Consider the following 20,748-nt stretch of genomic DNA (forward strand, 5'->3'; position numbering starts at 1 on the left):
ATCAACCTGACCATAACAGTGTGCACTGACCTGTTAAACATTTTTTGGTTATTTTTCTCTGCCACTCAAAAAAAAGATTTTGTAAAATACTCCCACTGGTTACCATTCAGAAACACTGGCAACCTGTACATGGCAGAGTACCGTACTGCCTATTGCACTGCAGACAGCAGAAAAGTCAGTCATCAGCCAGTTAGCAACACAACCATAACCAGAAGTAGATATTTTTCACATTTGCTTCCATTACAGAAGTTAACCATACCGCCTTTGTAGCAAGTCACAGAGGGCAGGCAATCAATGTAAGTCATGCTACAACGTACATGTAAGGTCTTACCCCCAAATCACATTAGACAGGCTACTTCCATCAGTTATTCATGCATCAGGAGGACACCTGAAGGCTTTTGCTAAAAAACATACTTAGCTGATGGCACATTAAGATCCTCTGCCTCAGACAGGTGATCTATCTAGCCAGTTTAACAATACTGATCAGTCTAAGGAAGGCACCAAGGTCCCTGCTGGCAGCTTCAGACAGAAGTTTGAAGCCTAACAGGTCCTGAGTTGTACTGAGACTTTGAATGATTAAATCACTTCTTTGAGTATCTCCTAGTTTCTGCTGACCCAGTTTGATACTAATTCATTCCTCCAAGGAAACAGTCTTTTTTCTGTGCAGTAAAATTCATCAGGGGCCCAAGTATGTCCCCTCATGACAGCATCAAGGGCAGCCACACTTGCCCCAAACTACCACCAACTGCAAGCCCGGGTTTTCCAACCACAAATTTAGTTAGTTTTTTTTCTTCTGTACAACTGCATTCTTCAAACATATAAAATGCTCAAGTGGAGGTGCATCTTCTAAAGAACAAAGTAAAACCTTTATGTCATTGTGTACCACATTCTGCTATGCCAAAGTTGGTGAGAGAGTGGAACTATTGAAGTTGGAAGAGAAGTGTTTTGCTCGGTTTTTTGTTTGTTTGGAATTTTTGTGGGTTTTTTCTTAATTTTGGTTTTAAGGTATTGGTACTACTCTTCATACTCCTGTATCTAGGAAAAAAGATGTCAATGGGATCAGTCCAACTAAGTAGACCTGAGAGATAGCAAAACAAGATGATTTACATCTTCCATTATCTTCTCCCTTTTTCTTGCCCTCCAGTAAGATACTGCTAATTTAAGGTCTGACACCACATGGTGAGGAAATAGCAGTCGAAACAAACCATAAAACAATGTGCTTCCATACTGTTTTCAAAAACAGAACATAGGTACATTCCCCGAGCTTGAACGTTTTGGTAGCTGGGGTTTGGTGACCAGCAGATATTTTTGAGATGTCTGGAAAAACAAGTCTAGGGAAGACTTTTTAAAACTTTAGCTTTCATCCAACTTGTTTCTCACAGAAATAATTCTGCAGGGTTAACAGCTACCTATACAAGAAGTAAATCGTATGGGAAGAAAAAAGCAAAAAAACTCCTCAGAAATACAAAGACTGTAATACTTCTCCAGTAGCTTTCTGGTACCTGATATGAACAGTGTTTCTCTGACACAACCAGAGGGAAGATGTGATAATGAAACCTCAAGGAACTTTTTAACAGTACAACGAGCAAAAAGAGATACAGAGAAGACAGTTCTCAGAACTGAAACAAAATGTGATAAAGGGAAAAAAGCCCCAAAAATCCCACCAAACACCCAAAAGACAACCACCCAAGCCTTTTCAGGCTCTATCTACAAAACTTGAGTCTCTATGAACACACTTGACCTATTCTCCATACCCTTCAGGATTTCTACCCACCACCCTGTCCTGAGTCATGACAATCTTCTGTTCTTCACTTCTAAAAATCCTCCTGTCACTTTCAGTCCAAATCCACACAACCATCCTCCCTTTTCCCCTGCGCCAGGTCCTGGCTCGGAGTTCACTATAAATTGAAGCACAGTAAGACACTGCACAGAAGCTAAAACCTTAGAGCTGCCTTACCTTATGGAAATGACGGGGCATGATGGAAGCAGAAGGCTGCTCCATCCCCACTCTTATATAGAGAAGCTACGTCATTTCCTTCCCTCAATAAAAAACAGCTCTGATAGGTGTGGGAAGAATCAATTACTCTATTCGGTGCTGTCCCCAAGGCTTGGCATTCCAGGAGATAAGATATCTCCAGAGCAGGACAGACAAGCTGAAATCAGTACTAGCCACTGTGTGACTAACCTATTAGACCTTCCTGGGGTTGTTTATCACCAGCTAAGAATTTGAAAAACTTCTGCCAGGAAGAGAAGGCGTTTCAGGCAACAGTTGATTAAAGATCTAATGAAAAGCACCAAGACAACTGCCCATGAAATTCTTGAAAGAAAGCGTCAGTTAAGAAAATATTCAGAGGATGGCTGCCAGAACCCAGCCTCCAAAAAGACTTTATTTCTAAGAGAAGTACTTTCAGAGAATAAGCTTCAGAAATGAAAGAAAGTAAAACAACAACAACAACAACAACAACAAAAAAAAAGCTGAAGTGATACGTGTTCACAGATCAATCCAGACCGATGGGATCAGTATTCAATAGAGTTCTTTGCTCAAATAAAAGATCATATTCCTAAAAAAAAAAAGCTGACTAATGACCTGATCTTTAAGTTGAAGGGCATTTAATATTTGAGAGTTCAGGAAATTTTATTCACAGTAAAGCTTCATGGACATATTTATCTTTTTAAATTAAGTTTTATAGATTTACATTCTAACACACAGCTTCTCAGCATTTGATAATTATTAGCCCAGACAGTTTCTGTATCCCCGTATTTTAAACTTATGCTCTAGTGGCAGCACCAAAATGCCCCCAAATAGTTAAAAAGGTGAGAAAACTCACCATTAGTCTTAAAAGATGAACAAATCACATTGAAACACCAGACAATGAAAATGTTTTGTTGCAAAGGAAGTGGGTAAAGAAGTCTCAAAATACAGAGATGTTCTTGAGGTCACAAAAATATTTTTACAAAAACATACTTGAGTGATTGCTAATGATGCCCCTAACATTATTTATTTAGGATCAGATGCACAAGGTGCTTTTTTAGAAGCAAGATAGAACTGACTTGTTCTATAAAGGGCTCATAGTCCAATCTGGTAAGAAAAAGGTGAATAAAGAACAATGCAAATACATAGCATTGAGGAAACAAGTATACCAAACACAGGATAGAAAGGGTCTTGCTCTGACAAATACTAAAAATAAGAACAAAACAGAAGCATCACACAACAGGGAAGACTCTGTATAAATACCTTCACAAGCTATTTATGCAGAACCTACCACCACAAAAACTGACATGAAGAGTGAATGTCCCATGCACCTATAGATTTACAATTCACACATAATTTTACACTGAGGAGCACTGGCCATTGATAATTGCTCAAAGTACATAGCCAGTAAAATTTCTTAAACATACACTCATGGAAAGCTGAAACCTCTCACAGGATTACCTTGCTCTGCACTCGAGCAATGCTCTATTTAAATGTGCCAGTGTTCCACAGTTTCTTGCCCTGTCAATTACCGAGCTCAACTGAAAAGACTCTACTATATAGTCTGCTGGGATGCATATTTTTTTAACATAAATGCAAAGACAGTCCATTCCGTCTGTACTCAAGCATCTCTCTCAATGGCTATTCTCCTCTTCTATTGCACAAGCTGGGAGCATTATGGTTTACGTTACCTTTGACCCCTCACCCAAACCATACTAACAAATAGTTCTTCATTATAACATGGCAATAAAACTTCAAGATTAAAAACTCTGGATTCCTATAAAACTATTTCAAATGTCCTCACATGAACCTAAATCTTAATGCTTAATGAGCCTTGGGGCCCATCTCTCTAAACTGGAGACATGCCAAATCCACGATGCTGATAAAGTTTTGGCTCAGAAACCACAGGAGAATACCAATCCCTTCTCACCTCAAGCCATGGGTCACATTCAAAACTTCAAGCATGCATATGAAACTCAAATACCTTCGTTTCCAGGAATAGGAAATTCAAGCAAAAGCCTAATTAAGCATAAAGGCTGAGCATCCACTAGCTCCTCCAACAACGTATCTGGCAAGATGAGAGTCTCTGCACTGTACACTACAAGGCCAAGTGCTGAACTGCTGCCAGGCCTATACTACTGACAGACAAATAGAATAACATACCTGCAAAATCCTACAATCTACAAAGACAATTGAGTATTTGTTTTCCCCTACCAGGTCTCCATAAGTCGCATGGCAGTTTTACATGACATTAACTTGCAAGAAGAATTTGATTTTTAAACAGCCAAACAACCGAAACATCAGATGTACAGTGAAGGCTTTTCTCCATACCTAATAGTGCTACTGACTCAGAAGACAATTTTTCTACTATTCAAGACATTGCACTTGCACTGATCTGGCATATATCCAGTCCTTGCTGAAAACTGCATTCATGTCAGCCCAAAGCTTAGTCAGATGCACTACAAGCATGATGCAAGCCCAAAGAAAATCAGCTCTCTGAGAAAAAGCAACTCATTCATCACCAGTGACACAAAGAACACAAGCTAACAAGATTTCTTATTTATAGAAGAAAATTCTTCTCATGACAGAGTAAATGATAAATTCCATTTAGTAATTCATGATCACAGTCACTTTCAGCTCGCTCAGATTTATAGTCATCTTCACTTTTTCTTTAAATACTATTAAAATAATCTATGTCCACTAACTTCTCACTTTATATAAAAGTAAAACCTAAAAACTTCCTTGTACTTTTTAAGAGCACATATTCCTAACATGAACAGCTGAAAGGAACTAATTTTCCTAGATACTGCCCTACACAAGAAAAACTGTAAAAATTTTCTCTTGATTCACTGTACATACAAAATTTTACCAAGATTACTTAAAAGCAATAAAATACCTTCATACCTGCTTTCTCAAAACAAAAAAAAACCCAAAACATTACAGAGTCAAACAATAAGCATAGTTTGTGAACATCTTACTAATGTATGTAACACTATGCGCTAATATACAAAATAAGTGTCTCTAAGAAAGAAAATAAAGTTTCTCAGTTGCTCAGATGTTGGTATCCAGAACTGTATATGCAAGTGACATCCATCTTTAACCATATATGGCTATTCCTCTTTCATTTTTATATGTTTATGCTATGACTTCTCAAGGTATGCAGTTAAATATTAATTAGAACTTCATGCTTGAGAAAAATCAAAGGTTTATTATGCCTACATTTACTGCTACAAATTGATTTGCATTCATACATGAAACAGACATGCTACTAAACTGTTCTACATACACAACCCAAGGTATTGCACACAATCACGATGCTATTCAAGGCCACTGCAAAGCCAAATCATTTTTTCTGAGACCCAAATCTAGATAAAGGTTGAGTTCATCACTTAAGGTCCTCTGCTCAGGATTCATGCCCCAGTTTTTGATTTTTACTCTTCTTCATGGCTTGGTCCTATCACTGACATGAGACTCTCATTACCACTTATACAAACTTTCAAGGTGGCTCGGCTCCTAGTAATGCTTGATTCCAGAGAAAGCTTGGGAGAAAATGTGATGCCAATTGCATGTCAGAAATGCTTACAGGTATATTGCATATATATTATCCTTGGATAGTCATACCAAATATGTAACTTGGACTCTCCAAGTCTCACATCTCCACTGAGACCTCTAAAACAGATGAATGCCCAATGTGAAATAAGGAATCCTGCAGCAGCAGAGCTGGACATAGATAGGTGGAAAGCAAGGAGAATGGAAAGGCACTGGCCACCTTAAAAACACTCTTGCAAGAATACTAGAGCAGTAGCAGCTGGGCAAGGTTTCAGGAAATGTATGATGTTTGCCTTTGTGTAATAATTTCTAAATTTATTAATAGCAATTGTTGGACAGTTAAAAATAAAAGCAACTTCAACTTCCCTATCTGCTATTTCAGAAAAGCAATAGAACTACCCAAATCAGTGGGGTAGATGGAGAATCATAGAATGGTTTTGTGTTGCAAGAAACTTTAAAGATCATCTACTTCCAATCCACTAGACCAAGTTGCTCCAAACCCCATCCAACCTAGCCTTGAACACTTCCAGAGATGAGGCACCCACCACTTCTTTTTTCTTTTACAATCAACTCTCATTCAGATGCCTGAAGCTGTAGAACAGGAACACCTAAGCATTGCAACAACCAGATCTAATTTATTTCTGATTAATCGTCTAGCTTCTTATGATATCTGGGTCGAATCTAAATGTTAAAGCCATGAAAGAAGGGGAAAAAAAATCTATGACAAAAACCTCCCAAAACTAAGCATATGCTAGATTGGAAATTGAGGTTTTCTAGTGATAATTCCCGATGCTCACGTATTCCTCTCACATAAAGCTTTCTACCATGACCCCAGAAGGGCACATATGCCCACTTATGCATAAGTGTAGCCAGGAAGCTCCTCAGTATTTGCATATGAGAATTTAACACACAAAGCAAGAACAGAGAAAAAAAATGCTTCTACCTAGCTGTAATGTCCCCTGCTGAAGTCACCATCTGCACTGATGTCAGTTAGCTATGCTAAAGAGCCATGAACTCATTTCGGATAAACAGAAGTCGTAGTCACTGGCTTCTCAGCACAGCTGGGTGAACAGTTAGAGACATCACTGTCAGGGCAACTGCACAAGTGGGCTTTCTAATATCCAGACAGAAGGAAGGGCTTGTGTTACTCTCATCTGTCAGCTTGCCACTTTATCACATCCTGCATTGTTTAAATATGTTCCTCATCTCTCAAGTTAAATGCATCAAGCTATAAAAGTGTCATAATGAGGCCAAATTGAGACACCAGCTGCAGTGTAAACACTACTGGAGAGGCAGGGACAAGGCCAGAGCTTGCCTGTGCCTAGCACAGACGTACAGGGCTGCTCTGCTAGTTAGATGGTGGTCTGTAATGCATCCATCCCAAGAGTCCAGGCTTTAGGCACTGCACAGTTGTATTACTTTTCATTTCTTAAAATATGTGAATAGTTGCTAGATGCAAAGGAATAATTTATAATCAGTGTAGTGATGTCCACCTGGGTTTGCTGGTCATGTAGGCTATCGACATGGGGATCAACCAGAGGAAGGCCTGGCATTATTGTGTAGGGTTCCAACAATCCTGCTCTAGACATAGACGAAGATTCTCCATGTGTCATTTTGCACATGGCTAGTTCATGCTTGGGGAATGGACTGTGACTACCCCCCTTCCCTTCTGCAAAACACTTGCAAAGTCAGAAGGTAGCTAGAGACATGTTTAGGACATTCAAGGCATGCTGCCTGTGTCCACACTCCTGACAGCTGCTTCCAATCCTCCAGCTGCTGGAATCCCTGAAAACTTGAGCTCACTTTCAGTCCTCATCACAAAATACAACAGGCAAGAAAAAGACTGGAACCACCACTTGGAAATAAGCACCACTCAACACTCACATGAACATCACCCACACAAGTGCCTGGCTACAAGTTGCCAATTCATGACACTAACAGTGAGTACTGTCTTGTGGAGACAGACTGAGGCAAGCTTAACTTTTACCTAAAATTTCAACAAATCAGATAAACCAGACCAAAGGCAATGAACTCTCCAATTTTCAGAAGTATAAGACAGCTACAATTTCTTTCTTGTCCCCTGAGGCTTACAAGAGACTTTGAGATCAGGTTTTCATCTACTTGTTGAGGTCAGTGGCGATGAAACGGATTGAGCTCAAAGTAGGTTAAGAGACAACTTGAATACCACTAGATTTTTTTCATGAAGTATCTAGGTAGATCTCTGATAAACCAGAAAACTCCTGTCTAGAAAAACAATATTGCTTGTGGCAGCTTTACTAGCTCCTCTTCACTAGCCAACAGATAAAAAATTAACTATCAGTGCTTCACTTACCATAGCCTTTATTTTTTTGAAGACACACTAAGGGTTCTTAGTGTTATACTATAAATTTCTGTCGAGTTCTTTTTAATTTTACAGTGGATTTGGGCTCATAATTTGTTCATCAAGCTTTGCTGGACATTCTTTTCCAAAGCTGCCGGGTCACCAGCCCTGGAAGTCTTTAAAAGACATGCAGGTGAGGTGCTTATGGACATGGTTTAGCAGTGTGCTTGGCAATACCAGGTTAAGGGTTGGACTTGACGATCTTAAAGGTCTTTTCCAACCTAAATGATACTATCATCTGAAAGTCAAACTTGAAGACCAAATTAGTAGCTCTCTGATTAATGCTCTGTGCCTAATAGAGTTTTACCCACTAACCACAGCTGCCAGGAATGGGATGCAATTGAAACATCATGGCCTCTTGGATTTGAGGTGCTTGACAGGTAGTAAATAAGGACAAGTAATTTGCCCAATACCACAGACCACAGAAACATTTAGTTATGTAACTGAGTATTGTCTCTTGACATTACTGGAGCTCACAGACTGACTCCTAAGAAATACATATGTAGTTGCTTCGCTAGTGAAACATCAGTTAGTTAAGCTTACAGCATTTAAATTTAAATTTATGCTTGCAGATAAGATTACAATCTAATCTTGAAATACAAATTCCTTTAAATGCAACACAATTTGATTTAAACAGCACATAGCACTTGCCTTGAACACATAGAGGAGAGATCTTGTGCAAGAGACAACCCTTAAAAACAAAGAGGTTAACTACATGATCCTTCTGAGTTACAGAACTTTTGATCAACAATAACAACTACTTCCCTCCTCCCAAAGCCACTCCTCAGCAAAGACGTGCAACTACAATCAAACTAGATCATATCATTTCCTTTATATTTTTTCCCCTTTAACAGCTAAAGTTCAAGTTGTATGATTAATGACACCAGTGAGTTATACAACAGTATTTACAGAAGTAGGTTTCAAAGCTATGGTAAGCTTTGAGTTACAGGATATTAGCTCAACTCTACTGCTGAAAACAGTTTCCAAGTTCCAGTGCCCTTCATAGTATAAAACTTAACCAATAGCTGCAACAGTCCAGCTAAACATCTCAGGAGACCTCATTTATAATTTCAATATGCACTCAGTTCTGCACAAGCTTCATTCTTTTGGTGTGTAAAGGCAGCTTTTATCAACTCCAGTGACAGCACTGCACATCCAGGGAAAGAAACTGGTCCACACAGGTGATTCAGATCAATGGATTCTCCCAAACTCCCAACAGCATGGGATTTTCAAAGAACTATGGGCATTAGAACATTTCAAATTGCTCTTAAGTCACAAGCCTTGGCATCTAAGCCCACAACGTGCTTTTGGAAGACTCTGATGGAAAACTAGCTATTAAAACCACAGAGAGAAATGTGCATTTCTTGTCCAAAAATTACAAAATACATCATTCAAATACACCTTTAGGTAAAATTTAGAGGACGCCTAACCTTTCCAGAAACTATAAAAGCAGTTGAGTATTGATGGTATTCAGACGGCTAACTCTTTGACGGTGTTCAGACCTGGAGTTGGTCCAAAACACCTCATTGTAGCAGAGACGTCTGCAGGCAGGTGTGGAACACCATTTGCCAATCTGTGGTTAACATCTTTAAATAAAAGGAAACGAAAAAGCAAATATCATTTCCACTTTACATAACTAAGGAGCTGGGGTGGAGTGAGGGAAGTACTAGGCAAAACCTGTTTTCTTTGAGACACATTTCAGTCCTCACTGTAACAACTGCTTTGGCACTGAAATGATGCTGCAGTGAAATGCAAGTGTGAACAATGTCAAAGTTCATAAAAGGAAACCAACAATTGGATACACTAGCTAGAATTCATTTCAGCTTTAGTCAAGATTGCAGTCAAGGCTCAAAACTATGAGGGTTACTTACTCACACAGAAGAATGCCGTTTTCTAATCCAGAACGAAAATCTTTCTCACCAAAACTTCTACCTGTCACTTGCTGCAAAAAAGTAGGGGGAAACAAAAGAGTGACATCAGTTAGAAGGTGTGCTTTACAAGACCAAGTCATAACATTCAGTTAAAGCACCTGCTGCATAGGAAAAATCTGAGCTTTACAGGCCTTGCCAAAGGACTAAGTTTTGTCCATCAACCAGCTTCCTCCTTCCAATTCATTGAGCAATTTAACACATAGAACAAAATATTTGCTCTGGCCAGTGCAATTACAGATCATAACAGAGCTGTTTTCTAGAAGTAAAAAAAAAGAAAAAAGACAAACAAAAACTACAATGTAATCTCGAGACTATTTAAAAAATTTTATTCTGTAGTGTTCTGAACTTTAAAACTATTGTACTTTGACAAATTATGTATTTTTATTGGGTTTTTTGCACCTTGTTAAAAATCTTGTATTGGGCTTGAACTTCTAACATTTAACCTATCACCTTTACAGAATGAGCAAAGGCAACTGTAAAGTTCTCGTGTGAGTTACAGCCTTTCAGACATACGTCACAATACTCCCAGACATATAAAATGATATTTCATGTGATGAAGGCAACTGCAAGCACGAATAAAGGTGAGTAGGTTTAAGCACTTGCTCATGGTCCTGTCAGGGATGCTTGGGCAAGGCGTACATTCTGCATTATGAGCTCTTAAGCAAGTCTGTGCTGCTTAAGGATGGGCTGTCTAGGAATTGTCTAGGAATCTCAATCATGCCTGAGGGTGGCAGATGCTACTAGCATAACTGAATTCCTGTTTATGACTCACTACCTTGTTGACAATGGCTTGTGATTCCTTCTCAAATCATTCTTAAAGTGTTCAGTTAAAAGTAAAGAATAGTTTTTGTAACTACCACCAAATATATAAAAATAGTTGCATGTTTAGAGAGTACTGAACAGAAACAAAACAAAGCAAAAAAAGCCTGCCTAGTTTTCAATTGTCCTCCAGGAGGTGTTCTTCTCATCCAGCCAAAACATTTACCGGATGCTTACAGAGTTCTCATGGCTTGCATCCAATCTTTCAGCAAGACTCCTGCAATGGGTGTTGCTTCTACCATACAGAATAGTAACTTGGGGACATATCTGTCCTTATGTCTCCATTTTCTCCTTGCTATTCCATTCAGATACCAGACCCTTCCCCTCCCAGTTTCCTGTCATAAAGACAGCAATTTATGAAAACTGACAAGTTTGGCACTTTCCCACGGGACTAGTGAATGCATCAGCTTCTCAAATTCTGGTTATAGCCACACAGTCTTAGAGAACAACACTTGTCTTTTTTAACTGAAGTGCAAATGCAAAGGCTAAAATGTAATCCTTCACTTAAATATAAACATATAGTTTCTCTCAATGTGAAGAAATGTCTCCCAGGAAACTGATATGACAGTGTGAAAATTTTAAAGTGTATCACAAAGACATCTGTTGATAATCATATTTTATGCAAATGCATAAAGTAGAACAAAGTACTGCACCACTCTCATATCTCAGAACTACCCAGATGCAATTTCCGAGTAGTAAGGGCCCTCTAATAATTTAAACTATTTCTAATCATAGTAAATCATCTCTAATCTTGATCTGCTGGGACAGAGAGAAATTATGACAATAAAATCACTTGCATTTGAGATGAATGATAGAGCACAAAAAAAGACTTTTATTTCATCCACAGAATGAAATACAGTACAGAAAGGAGTAGAAGGATATTTCTTAACAGCCTGACTCGTAGTGGTTTTTTCACCTATGCAGAAAAAAAAAAAAATAAACCAAAGACAGTCATCTTGTTTGACTCCTCAACATCAAATGTTCCGGCTATGGAAGTTAGTATTTGTTGATCATCTTCATTCACAAGGGAGGAGTACTGAAACTGTTTACACAATTCAAGTAAGAATCTACCTGCCAAAAGCTGTCACCTGAGTATCACTATCACTACTGCATTACGGAGAAGGTTTAAGATATAATTTCTGGATGCACAAAATCATGAAATGTAAATGCACAGCTGGAACAATGATTTATCCAGCAAGAGGTACAACAGAAACTGACAGCAGGTGAGGAAGATCCAGGAAGATCCAGGAATAGTGCATGTCTGTTTGAAAACGAATGGGAAGTAAATGAGGCATGGAAAGGTTTATACCTATTCTGGATGATCCAGCTGCAGAGAGGAAACATTAATCAGCTACAAGTCTCCTGATTTAGACAATTAAAATATAAAAACATTTTGAGAGAGAAAAACTTAGAAACTAAAAATAAGCCAGAAGATGACATTATAAATCATAAAACTATAGAATGGCAGGGGTTGGAAGGGACCTTTAGAGATCATCTAGTCCAATCCCCCTGCCAAAGCAGGTCCACCTAGATCAGGTCACACAGGAACATGTCCAGTCAGGACTTGAAAACCTCCAGAGAAGGAGACTCCACACCCTCCCTCGGCAGCCTGTGCCAGGGCTCCCTCACTCTCATAGTAATATAGTTTTCCCTTATGTTTATAAGAAACCTTTTGTGTTCCAGCTTCTTGCCTTTACCCCTTGTCCTGTCACTGGATACAACAGAAACAAAGGATGCCCCAACCTCCTGACACCCACCATTTAGATACTTGTAAATATTAATGAGATTCCCCCTTCAGTCTCCTCTTATCTAGACTAAACAGCCCCAGTTCCCACAGCCTTTCCAGAAGTTCCCTGTCCCTCTTGAGTTGGGGAGCCCAGAACTGAACACAGTACTCCAGATGAGACCTCACCATCCAGTACTCCAGATGAGGGCAGAGTAGAGGGGAAGAATCTCCCTCGACCCGTCTTTCACAAACAAATTTAGCCAGAGGAAAACCAACCAGAACTGTTACTCCCCAGATGCAGGACTCTGCACTTGCCCTTGTTGAACCTCACGAGGTTCCTCTCTGCCCAACTCTCAAGCCGATTGAGAGCCCGCTGAATGGCAGCACAGCCTTCTGGGGAATCAGCCAGTCCTCCCAGTTTGGTGTCATCAGCCAACTTGCTGAGGGTACACTCTGTCCCCTCATCCAAGTCATTGTTGAAGACGTTGAACAAGACTTGCCCCAGATAAATGACAAAGATAAACTCAAAAGGGGACTGAGAGGAGCAAGAAGCTGAGTCCACCTTTTTTCCAGAGGAAATTAGAGCTCAGTTTCTTGGCTTATGCACACAGATACACATGGACATTCACACACACCCACATCCCTGCTCTCCACACAGGCCTCTTTGGGCCATAACTTCAAAATGGAACTACAGAAGGCCCACAGGCCAGCCTCACGCACATTGCTGAGATAACCTTTGCTTAATACACCAAGAGCAGGAGAAGATGGGACTTAAAGTGACTTCTGTGGTGGTTCAACCCTGACTATGTGCCAGGTGCCCACCAAAGCCATTCTATCACTACCTCTCCTCAGCTAGAAAAGGGAGAGAAAATATAACAAAAAAGCTCATGAGTAAGGTAAGGGAGATTACTCAGGAATTACTGTCACAGGCAAAACAGACTCAACTTGTGAAGAAATGGTTTGATTTATTAACAATCAAAAAAGAGTAAGAAAATGAGACATAAAAACTGAATCTTAAAACACCTCCTTTCCCTTCTTCCAGAATTTCTCCCTCCTCTCTCCCAGTGGTGCTGACTGGCAGGGAATAGGGGTTACGATCAGCTCATTACAGATGGACTTTGCTGCTCCTTCCTCTCAGGAGGAGGACTCCTCACACTTTCCTTGGCATGGTGTGGAGTCTCTCCCAAAAGAGACAGTCCTCCATGAACTTTTCCAACGTGGGTTTCCCCATGGGTTGCAGCTCTTCATGAACTGCCCCAGCGTGGATGTTGTCTCCTCCAGGAACAAACCGTTCCAGTGTGGGTCCCCACAGGGTCACAAGTCTTGACAGCCAACCCCGCATGGGCCTCCTGTGGGATCACAGCTTCCTTTGCGTATCCACTCCCTCCAGCATGAGGTCTTCCACAGCCTGCAAGGGGATCTCTGCTCCACTGTGGCCTCCATAGCTGCAATGGCAGTGCCTGCCTCACCACGGGCTGGAACAGAGTTCACAGAAGAATCTCTTTTCCAGTGCCTGGGCACCTCCTTCCTCTTCTTCTCCACTGACTTTATAGTCACAGAATCACAGAATTTGAAGGGCTGGAAGGGACCTTGAAAGATCATCTAGTCCAACTCCCCTGCCAGAGCAGGACCTGCTAGAGCAGGTCACACAGGAACTCATCCAGGTGGGTTTTGAATGTCCCCAGAGAAGGAGACTTCAACAACCCATCTGGGCAGCCTGTGCCAGTGTGTCTGCAGAGATATTGTTCTCACATTCTCACTCTCTTCTTTTGCTGCCGTTTTAGCACCTCTGCAATATCTTCTTCCCCTTCTCAACTGTATTAATCACAGATGCATTACCTCCATTGTTAATTGACTCAGCCTTGGCTAGCAGTGGGTCTGTTTTAGGCCTGACCCTATCAGATACCGGAGAAGCTTCTAGCAGATTTTCACAGGAGCTATCCCTGTAGTACTCCTGCTATCAAAACCTGGCCACACAAACCCACTACAAAAAATTTGCACTCTCATTTGCAAATAGAGTCCTGCATAGCTAAGTGCATACTAGGGTTTGCCCAAAGCTGTATGAAAAGAAAAGCACATGCATTAACCATGCTTTCACAAAATAGCCATGGTATGACAAAAACGTTACATGCATCACAGGACTATATTCATGTTATTAATTTAAGCACCACTCTGCTCCTACTAGCTTACCTTCCTCCATCTCTGAAAAATGTCTCTAGTTTGACTGCTGGCTGAAATTCTGAAAATGCTAACACACAAAGACTAGAGAGTAGTCACAGTGCTTCTACTGGGCTTTACTGGACAAAAGAAAATTGTACAAAGAAAAGGACAGGAAAATGCAAAATAAGGGAACAGATCTTTAGCTCATCAGCTTTCATACTACAGAGAACTGATGTTCTGAACTGAACCTGCATAAAACCAGCCATGGTTAAATGCAAGCTAGTCTGTATCCTGGACTACTGTCTTCAGGAAAGGAAAAAATAGAAATACAAAAAATCCCAATGAAGATGTTAACTGAGAGAACATTGAGATCTGGCCTTAATTTGCAAGGCCCTTCCTAGATCATCTCATCTTATGTGCTTCCAAGGCACAACTCCATCTGGTACCTAGCATTTTTTCCATATCAGTGGTACAGACCAGCACACTTCAACTGTAAAAGAGGAATTAGGATACACAGAAGAGTTTCCTATTCACTTCTGTAATGCCAGCACACTGTAATTTTCTGCAGTACCAAAGTCAGAACAAAGTGCTTTAAAGGCAAAGCTGTGTCACGCTAATGTTTACTAAAAAAGCCTGTCACTTCTTTAATAAGTCCTATAAAGCTGAGGGAAAAAAAACTACCTTTCCATAGAATACTGCAAATTAAAATTAGACAACAGAAGCAAAGCAATATAATTTATTATTTTGCTTCATTATGTGAGGAGGAGTTAGTTTTATTCATCATCTGGATGATATTTTCTTCTCTGTAAAAAGCTGCAAGCACCTTGAACCAGGGCAATTATTTGACTGCTGGACACATTTCTCAGTTTCACTGCTGCTTAACAACCCAGAAAATGAACCTAAAATGAATAATAAAAAGTTTTCCAAAAGGAATATTAGGAGACTAAACCACAGCACACTGTCACTCTATCACAAGCTTATAGCAACAACTTTAATATGTATTTGCACATAGTAACACTTCTCATATATAGTTTTGTTCCTGATTAACTCCTTTGTTCTTTGCAGTTATTCATGCCACTAAATTTATGTCATCAATGATGGCTATCATCCAGCTGCCATATTACACTATGCCACTAACCAGTGCCATATTACACAACTCTATTTTCACTAAGCTTCAGTTCACATTGTTTGCCTTGCATTTTGCATTGCTGCTGGTGCCTCCCAAGAGGGAGGCTGCAAAGCCTCTGGTGTCAAGCTACAGGATATGAAAAAGAAAAGGTAGCAAATCAGTGAGCACATGCTGGCCTCAGGTGAAGTCTATCTCAGCCAACGAGATATAAGTAGCTGAATAAACACTGGGTCATCACAGAAAACAGTTCAAAAACAGATTAATTTTCCATGTGCACATCTGAAAATAGCATGCAAATATAGACAGAGCAGGCAAACATCTTTGTTACTCATTACAGATTTTGGAGGGCTTGTGAAGCATGACTGCAAGGAAAGAAAGATTTTTTAAAAGTTTGGTAGGCTGTTCATTTCTTTGTACTTGAGTAGGTTGCACTTTGTGCAACCACTATTTTCCCCTATATAATTTTTTACTTACATGAAAAAAACCAACCCCACAATTTAGGTAGAAAACATACTGCTTTTACTTCAGGGAGATGTAAAAGGAAGGCTTAAACTGTAATAATCACAGGTATGTAAATAGAATGCATGGTGTCATAAGCAGCAGGAAACACAAAACGCAGAAAGAAGCAACACAGTTTTGAGAGCATCAGGATTTGGTGCCTCTAGAGTAATGAATTCCTACTTCCTCATTAGTTTCTGCCATATAATTTGAGCTAATAACATGAATATGCAAACTAAATTCCTTTTTCAAGTAGCACAGACAAGAGATGTCTGAACTACACAACACTGACAAATTTAGAGCCAGCTTTACATTTCCAGTCCAGAACTGAACCACATTGCAATGGCAGAGCAATGGGACTTGGAGACCCTTCACCAGGTCCTGGTTCTACCATGGATTCCTCATGCTATGCTTTTGTATGTCTGCTCATCACCTAGGCAAGAGTTTCCTCTCTCTTATTCCACAGCAGAGGGATTTAAATTCTTTAAATCACAGAAATATAAGCCACTCCTGAACAGTTCTATTACAAATATTGGGAAGCTAGTTGATTTAGCACACATGAACTTGAAAACTGCATGAATGGAGCTTTCTGAGAGAAAAAAAACATTGATCAAGGCTTACCTATCTTCCATGAAAGCTGAATGATGACAACCACTCTGCACAAAGCTTTCCAAGGCATTATAGTATTGATGTTATTTACTATTGAAATCAATAAAAGGGTGAACAACTGATATACCCCCAGCTTGTATTTCTGCTCTCAAGGACAAAATCAACATAAGCTGAGAATGACTAATGTGGCCAGCAATGAACCACCTGAAATTCTGTGGTACATAAGGTAAAGAGTTAAAGAACGCTTAGGAGAAAGGGAGGAGATGTGACACTTGGGTAGCAAGACCAATCTCCAAAGAAAGCCCTTAACATTATTTATTTTTAGATCTTCCTCTGGTCACTTAAATTTAACTGCAATTTGCAAAGCTAACTAGCTCTGATGAAGTCCTCTTTGTTCTTTTCCTCTGGTTATTCACCCTTACATTCTTCAAAGTGCCAGGGAGTTGTCTCACTCTTTTTCACACTTCATAGGAGCACCATTACATCTAGCAACAGAATAAAATAGGGGACAGCATATTCTCCTCCATTTGCTTTAAATTTGCTTCTGCCACACTATCAATTGGGTCAGCTGACAGTTCAATGTCAACATACAGCATGTCAAGAGATTGGAGCATCACTTTTTTCTGTTGTATCTAATGACAGGACAAGGGGTAATGGGATGAAGCTGGAATACAAAAAGCTCCAGTTAAACCTAAGGAAAACTATTTTACTATGAGGGTGAGGGAACCCTGGCACAGGCTGCCCAGGGAGGGTGTGGAGTCTCCTTCTCTGGAGGTTTTCAAAACCCGCCTGGACACGTTCCTGTGTGACCTGATCTAGGTGGACCTGCTTTGGCAGGGGGGTTGGACTAGATGATCTCTAAAGGTCCTTTCCAACTCCTACCATTCTACGATTCTAACAACCAGGACCCACTAATACAAACATACACCCAACCCCTCTGGTGGCCCCAATTCAAAGTCCTCACTAAAGGAGTGATTTCTTCTTTACAGGATGCTAGTCAGTGCCTTTTGTTTTCCACGAAGGGAGCAACAGCTAAGAAACCACAACAGTTGACTTTTTTCCTGATCCTTTGCATAGTTTGGCGAGAACATGATCCTATGAATCAACACCTGCATTTACATTTAATGTGTTAGGAAACATGATGAAAGAAATGCAGAAAGGAGAGTAAAAGTAATACAATATTGGACAGAAATTTCTACTCCAGGCCTCCACCATCTCTGTTCATTCTGTTAAACAAGAATTTACCAAGACGAAGACATCAGAGCTCTACTTACACTCAAGACAAACCACAAGCCAACTCTGAACAGCTACAGAGCAACTCTACTCCATTGATTCTGGCCCCGAGTTTAGCATATCTTTGACAACACCCCCTCAATGTTCTCATATATACCAACAGAAGGAAGAGATCAGCCTCTGAGCAGCTGCACTACAATTCTGCCTGTTGAAAGGCCAAGACATGATGAGAGAAGACAACTGCAAGCAAACGAGGCTTATTGCTGCTGATAAAGCACAGCCATCACTATATTCCTCCTTTCCTCATTAACATACCACTGCCATCAGCAGCTATTACCTACCTAAGGCTTTAAAGCTAAGTCTGGGAAGGTTTTGTCCTTACTAATCCTGCCCGTCACCAGAGCTTTCCACACTGAAATTCTGCATTGCTAACAGTAGTACTATACATGCAGGGTTGCCATACGTTGTTTGGATTTATGATCTTGCAGAGCCACACATATTTCTGCCAGGACATCTGGTAGTATAATCCCGCTTGGCTGGCAAGCTGCTAAGGAGTGTTAAAATTTCATGATAGAGTAAAATCAGCCTCCTTTTTCATCTCCGCTCTCTGATGCTGTTTGTATACGTTCCCAAGTGCATTGCCAAACGTTGCAGCCTTCCCTTTGGGGTGGGGTGGGGCAGAAAACATTTCATTGAAGGCTGAACACTTTGTGGAGAAAGAACGCAAAGAACAGCAAGAGAGAACTTAAAAGCAACTTCTGTCAGATTTCTCTTGGCTGCAGCAAAAGCCCTGAAAGCATCACCTAGCAGCAGGTCATCTGTTAGATCAAATTTGTATGTGACAGGCAGTAAATTGGGTATTGCATCATTGTTTTATGGGTAACTAGATTCTTATCTGTACTTCAAGCAGTATTACCAAAATGAGATGCCAGATGACAGACATGACAGAACACCCTAAGATAACTGGGTTTAATCAGTGGTTCAATTTAGGGTTCTTTTTATGAAAAGAAAAAGAGAAAGAAAAAGAGAAAAGGTCTCTATGAGAAAAACTCACCTCCTGTACTATACCATTTGTCATATCTTTGTTAGTTTTCATGTGAATTAAACAAGGAGGGGTTGTAGGCTCCATAGATTTATTGGTCAAGTGTTCATCCTCCTTAACCAGGGAGAGGAGGAATGAAGTGTTATTTCAGGAAAATGACTTGTATTTGATGGAAGCTACATCTTATCACAATGATATTTTCTTTAGCTCTGTACTCTTTTGTGTAAAAACAAGACCTCATGCAAATGGTCCGAAGAGCAGAGATCAGGATTAGCATGTACGATGTGGAGCCAACAAGTATATACCAGGAGAGTGCAGAACTCACCTCCTTGCTCTGAGGCCCTCATTTAATCTAGTCCTGGCTGTCTGGAGAGTCTGGCCTCACTTCTCTACACATTCTGGAGAAAGCTCCCAGATCATCTGCCCCTTTTACTACTGCACAATCTCTCCCAGTTCAGGGTGGAATCAGTACTTATAGCAGTTCCTGCGCTCATGAAAGGAAGGAAAGCAGATGACTAGCTATCATGAACACCTTTTCCCAAGGTCTTATTTTCCTCACACAACCAGGCTGAAGAAGCAGTTTGCTCAGTGAAAAATGAAAGGCTGATTAAAGTTATTACGAATTTCCCATCTTCTTTAGTGTGGTTCCCTGGGGCTTGCCACAGACAGACAAGCACCTGCACTGCCTTCTATTGTCCCGCTTCAGTCACATGCAGGGGGGAAGAAAAATGTGCACAGGGAACTACTCTCAAAAGCAGCAACAATTGATTTAGTCCTTATTACTTTCCTAACGTGATCCTTCTTGAAGCTGGAGTCAGTGCTGATGGAGATAACTCAAGTTCTGGCTACTGAACTAAAGAGTAGCTGTCAGACTAACACATGCCAGCCTCACATTTTATCATCAAGCCAAAGAATTTTTAGTAAAGGCCAGGATAATTTCTTTTTTTCTTTGCCTCAGGTTTATTACACTAGCAACTATCCAGTAAAACAGGAAATTGTTTTTCTGGCCATCCCTAAAAGAGACAAGAATTGGAATAGACATTGTTTTATCCTTTAACTCCTATTTCTACCTGCAGGATCCCACAGTCTTGAATAATGGCTCATCTAAAATACATGCTACATTGCATCGTCTACATGTTGAAACTGATGCTAATAAATCCCTCTATTTTCTCTCCTCCAGCCTTAGAAAGTTTCGGGAGTCTTGAATCAAAAGTGTTTAAAGCTCTGTCAACTAATTACAGCTGCAGAGGCAGAGCAAAACACTGGTAGCAGACTCCTCATTGAGCACATCTTGTCTCACCCTCAAAGGAATGAAGAGATTAACAGCTCTGTAGGAGATGATGGGATCCTGCAGTATCTAGATTTGTTAATCCCCACTTTGCAATGCTCTGACCTATTTTACATTATTGCTGCATTTCTGTTTTACAAGACCACCAAGCTACATCCTCTCGGTACGCAACTTTTTTACGCCAGCACGTTGCTTTTTGCTAGGAATGTGCATCTTGGCAGAAAACTTTAAAACTGCACACATATAAGGCTGGACAGAGACAGGAATACAAACATACAAGAAGCTCCAAGTTAGATGTCCATCACTAAGAAGCACGCCAGCTTGTCATTAATCACTGTCAGAGAGACTACCAAAGCTCAGTACTGTTACTGATCTTTTGCAATCAACTGTCTGCTAGGAGACACCAGCATTC

The 20,748-nt window shown here is 40.2% G+C and overlaps 1 protein-coding gene across 1 annotated transcript in view; it reads right to left on the reverse strand.

Moving 5' to 3' along the window:
* The window catches only part of LIMCH1 (LIM and calponin homology domains 1), a 181,519-nt gene that overhangs the window by 103,471 nt on the left and 57,300 nt on the right, over window positions 1-20,748 (reverse strand). Inside the window, 1 exon segment of the mRNA XM_061992263.1 lies at window positions 9,773-9,843. Coding sequence (XP_061848247.1) covers window positions 9,773-9,843 — 71 coding nt within the window.

Source organism: Colius striatus, chromosome 3, assembly GCF_028858725.1.
Source record: "Colius striatus isolate bColStr4 chromosome 3, bColStr4.1.hap1, whole genome shotgun sequence".
NCBI lineage: Eukaryota > Metazoa > Chordata > Aves > Coliiformes > Coliidae > Colius > Colius striatus.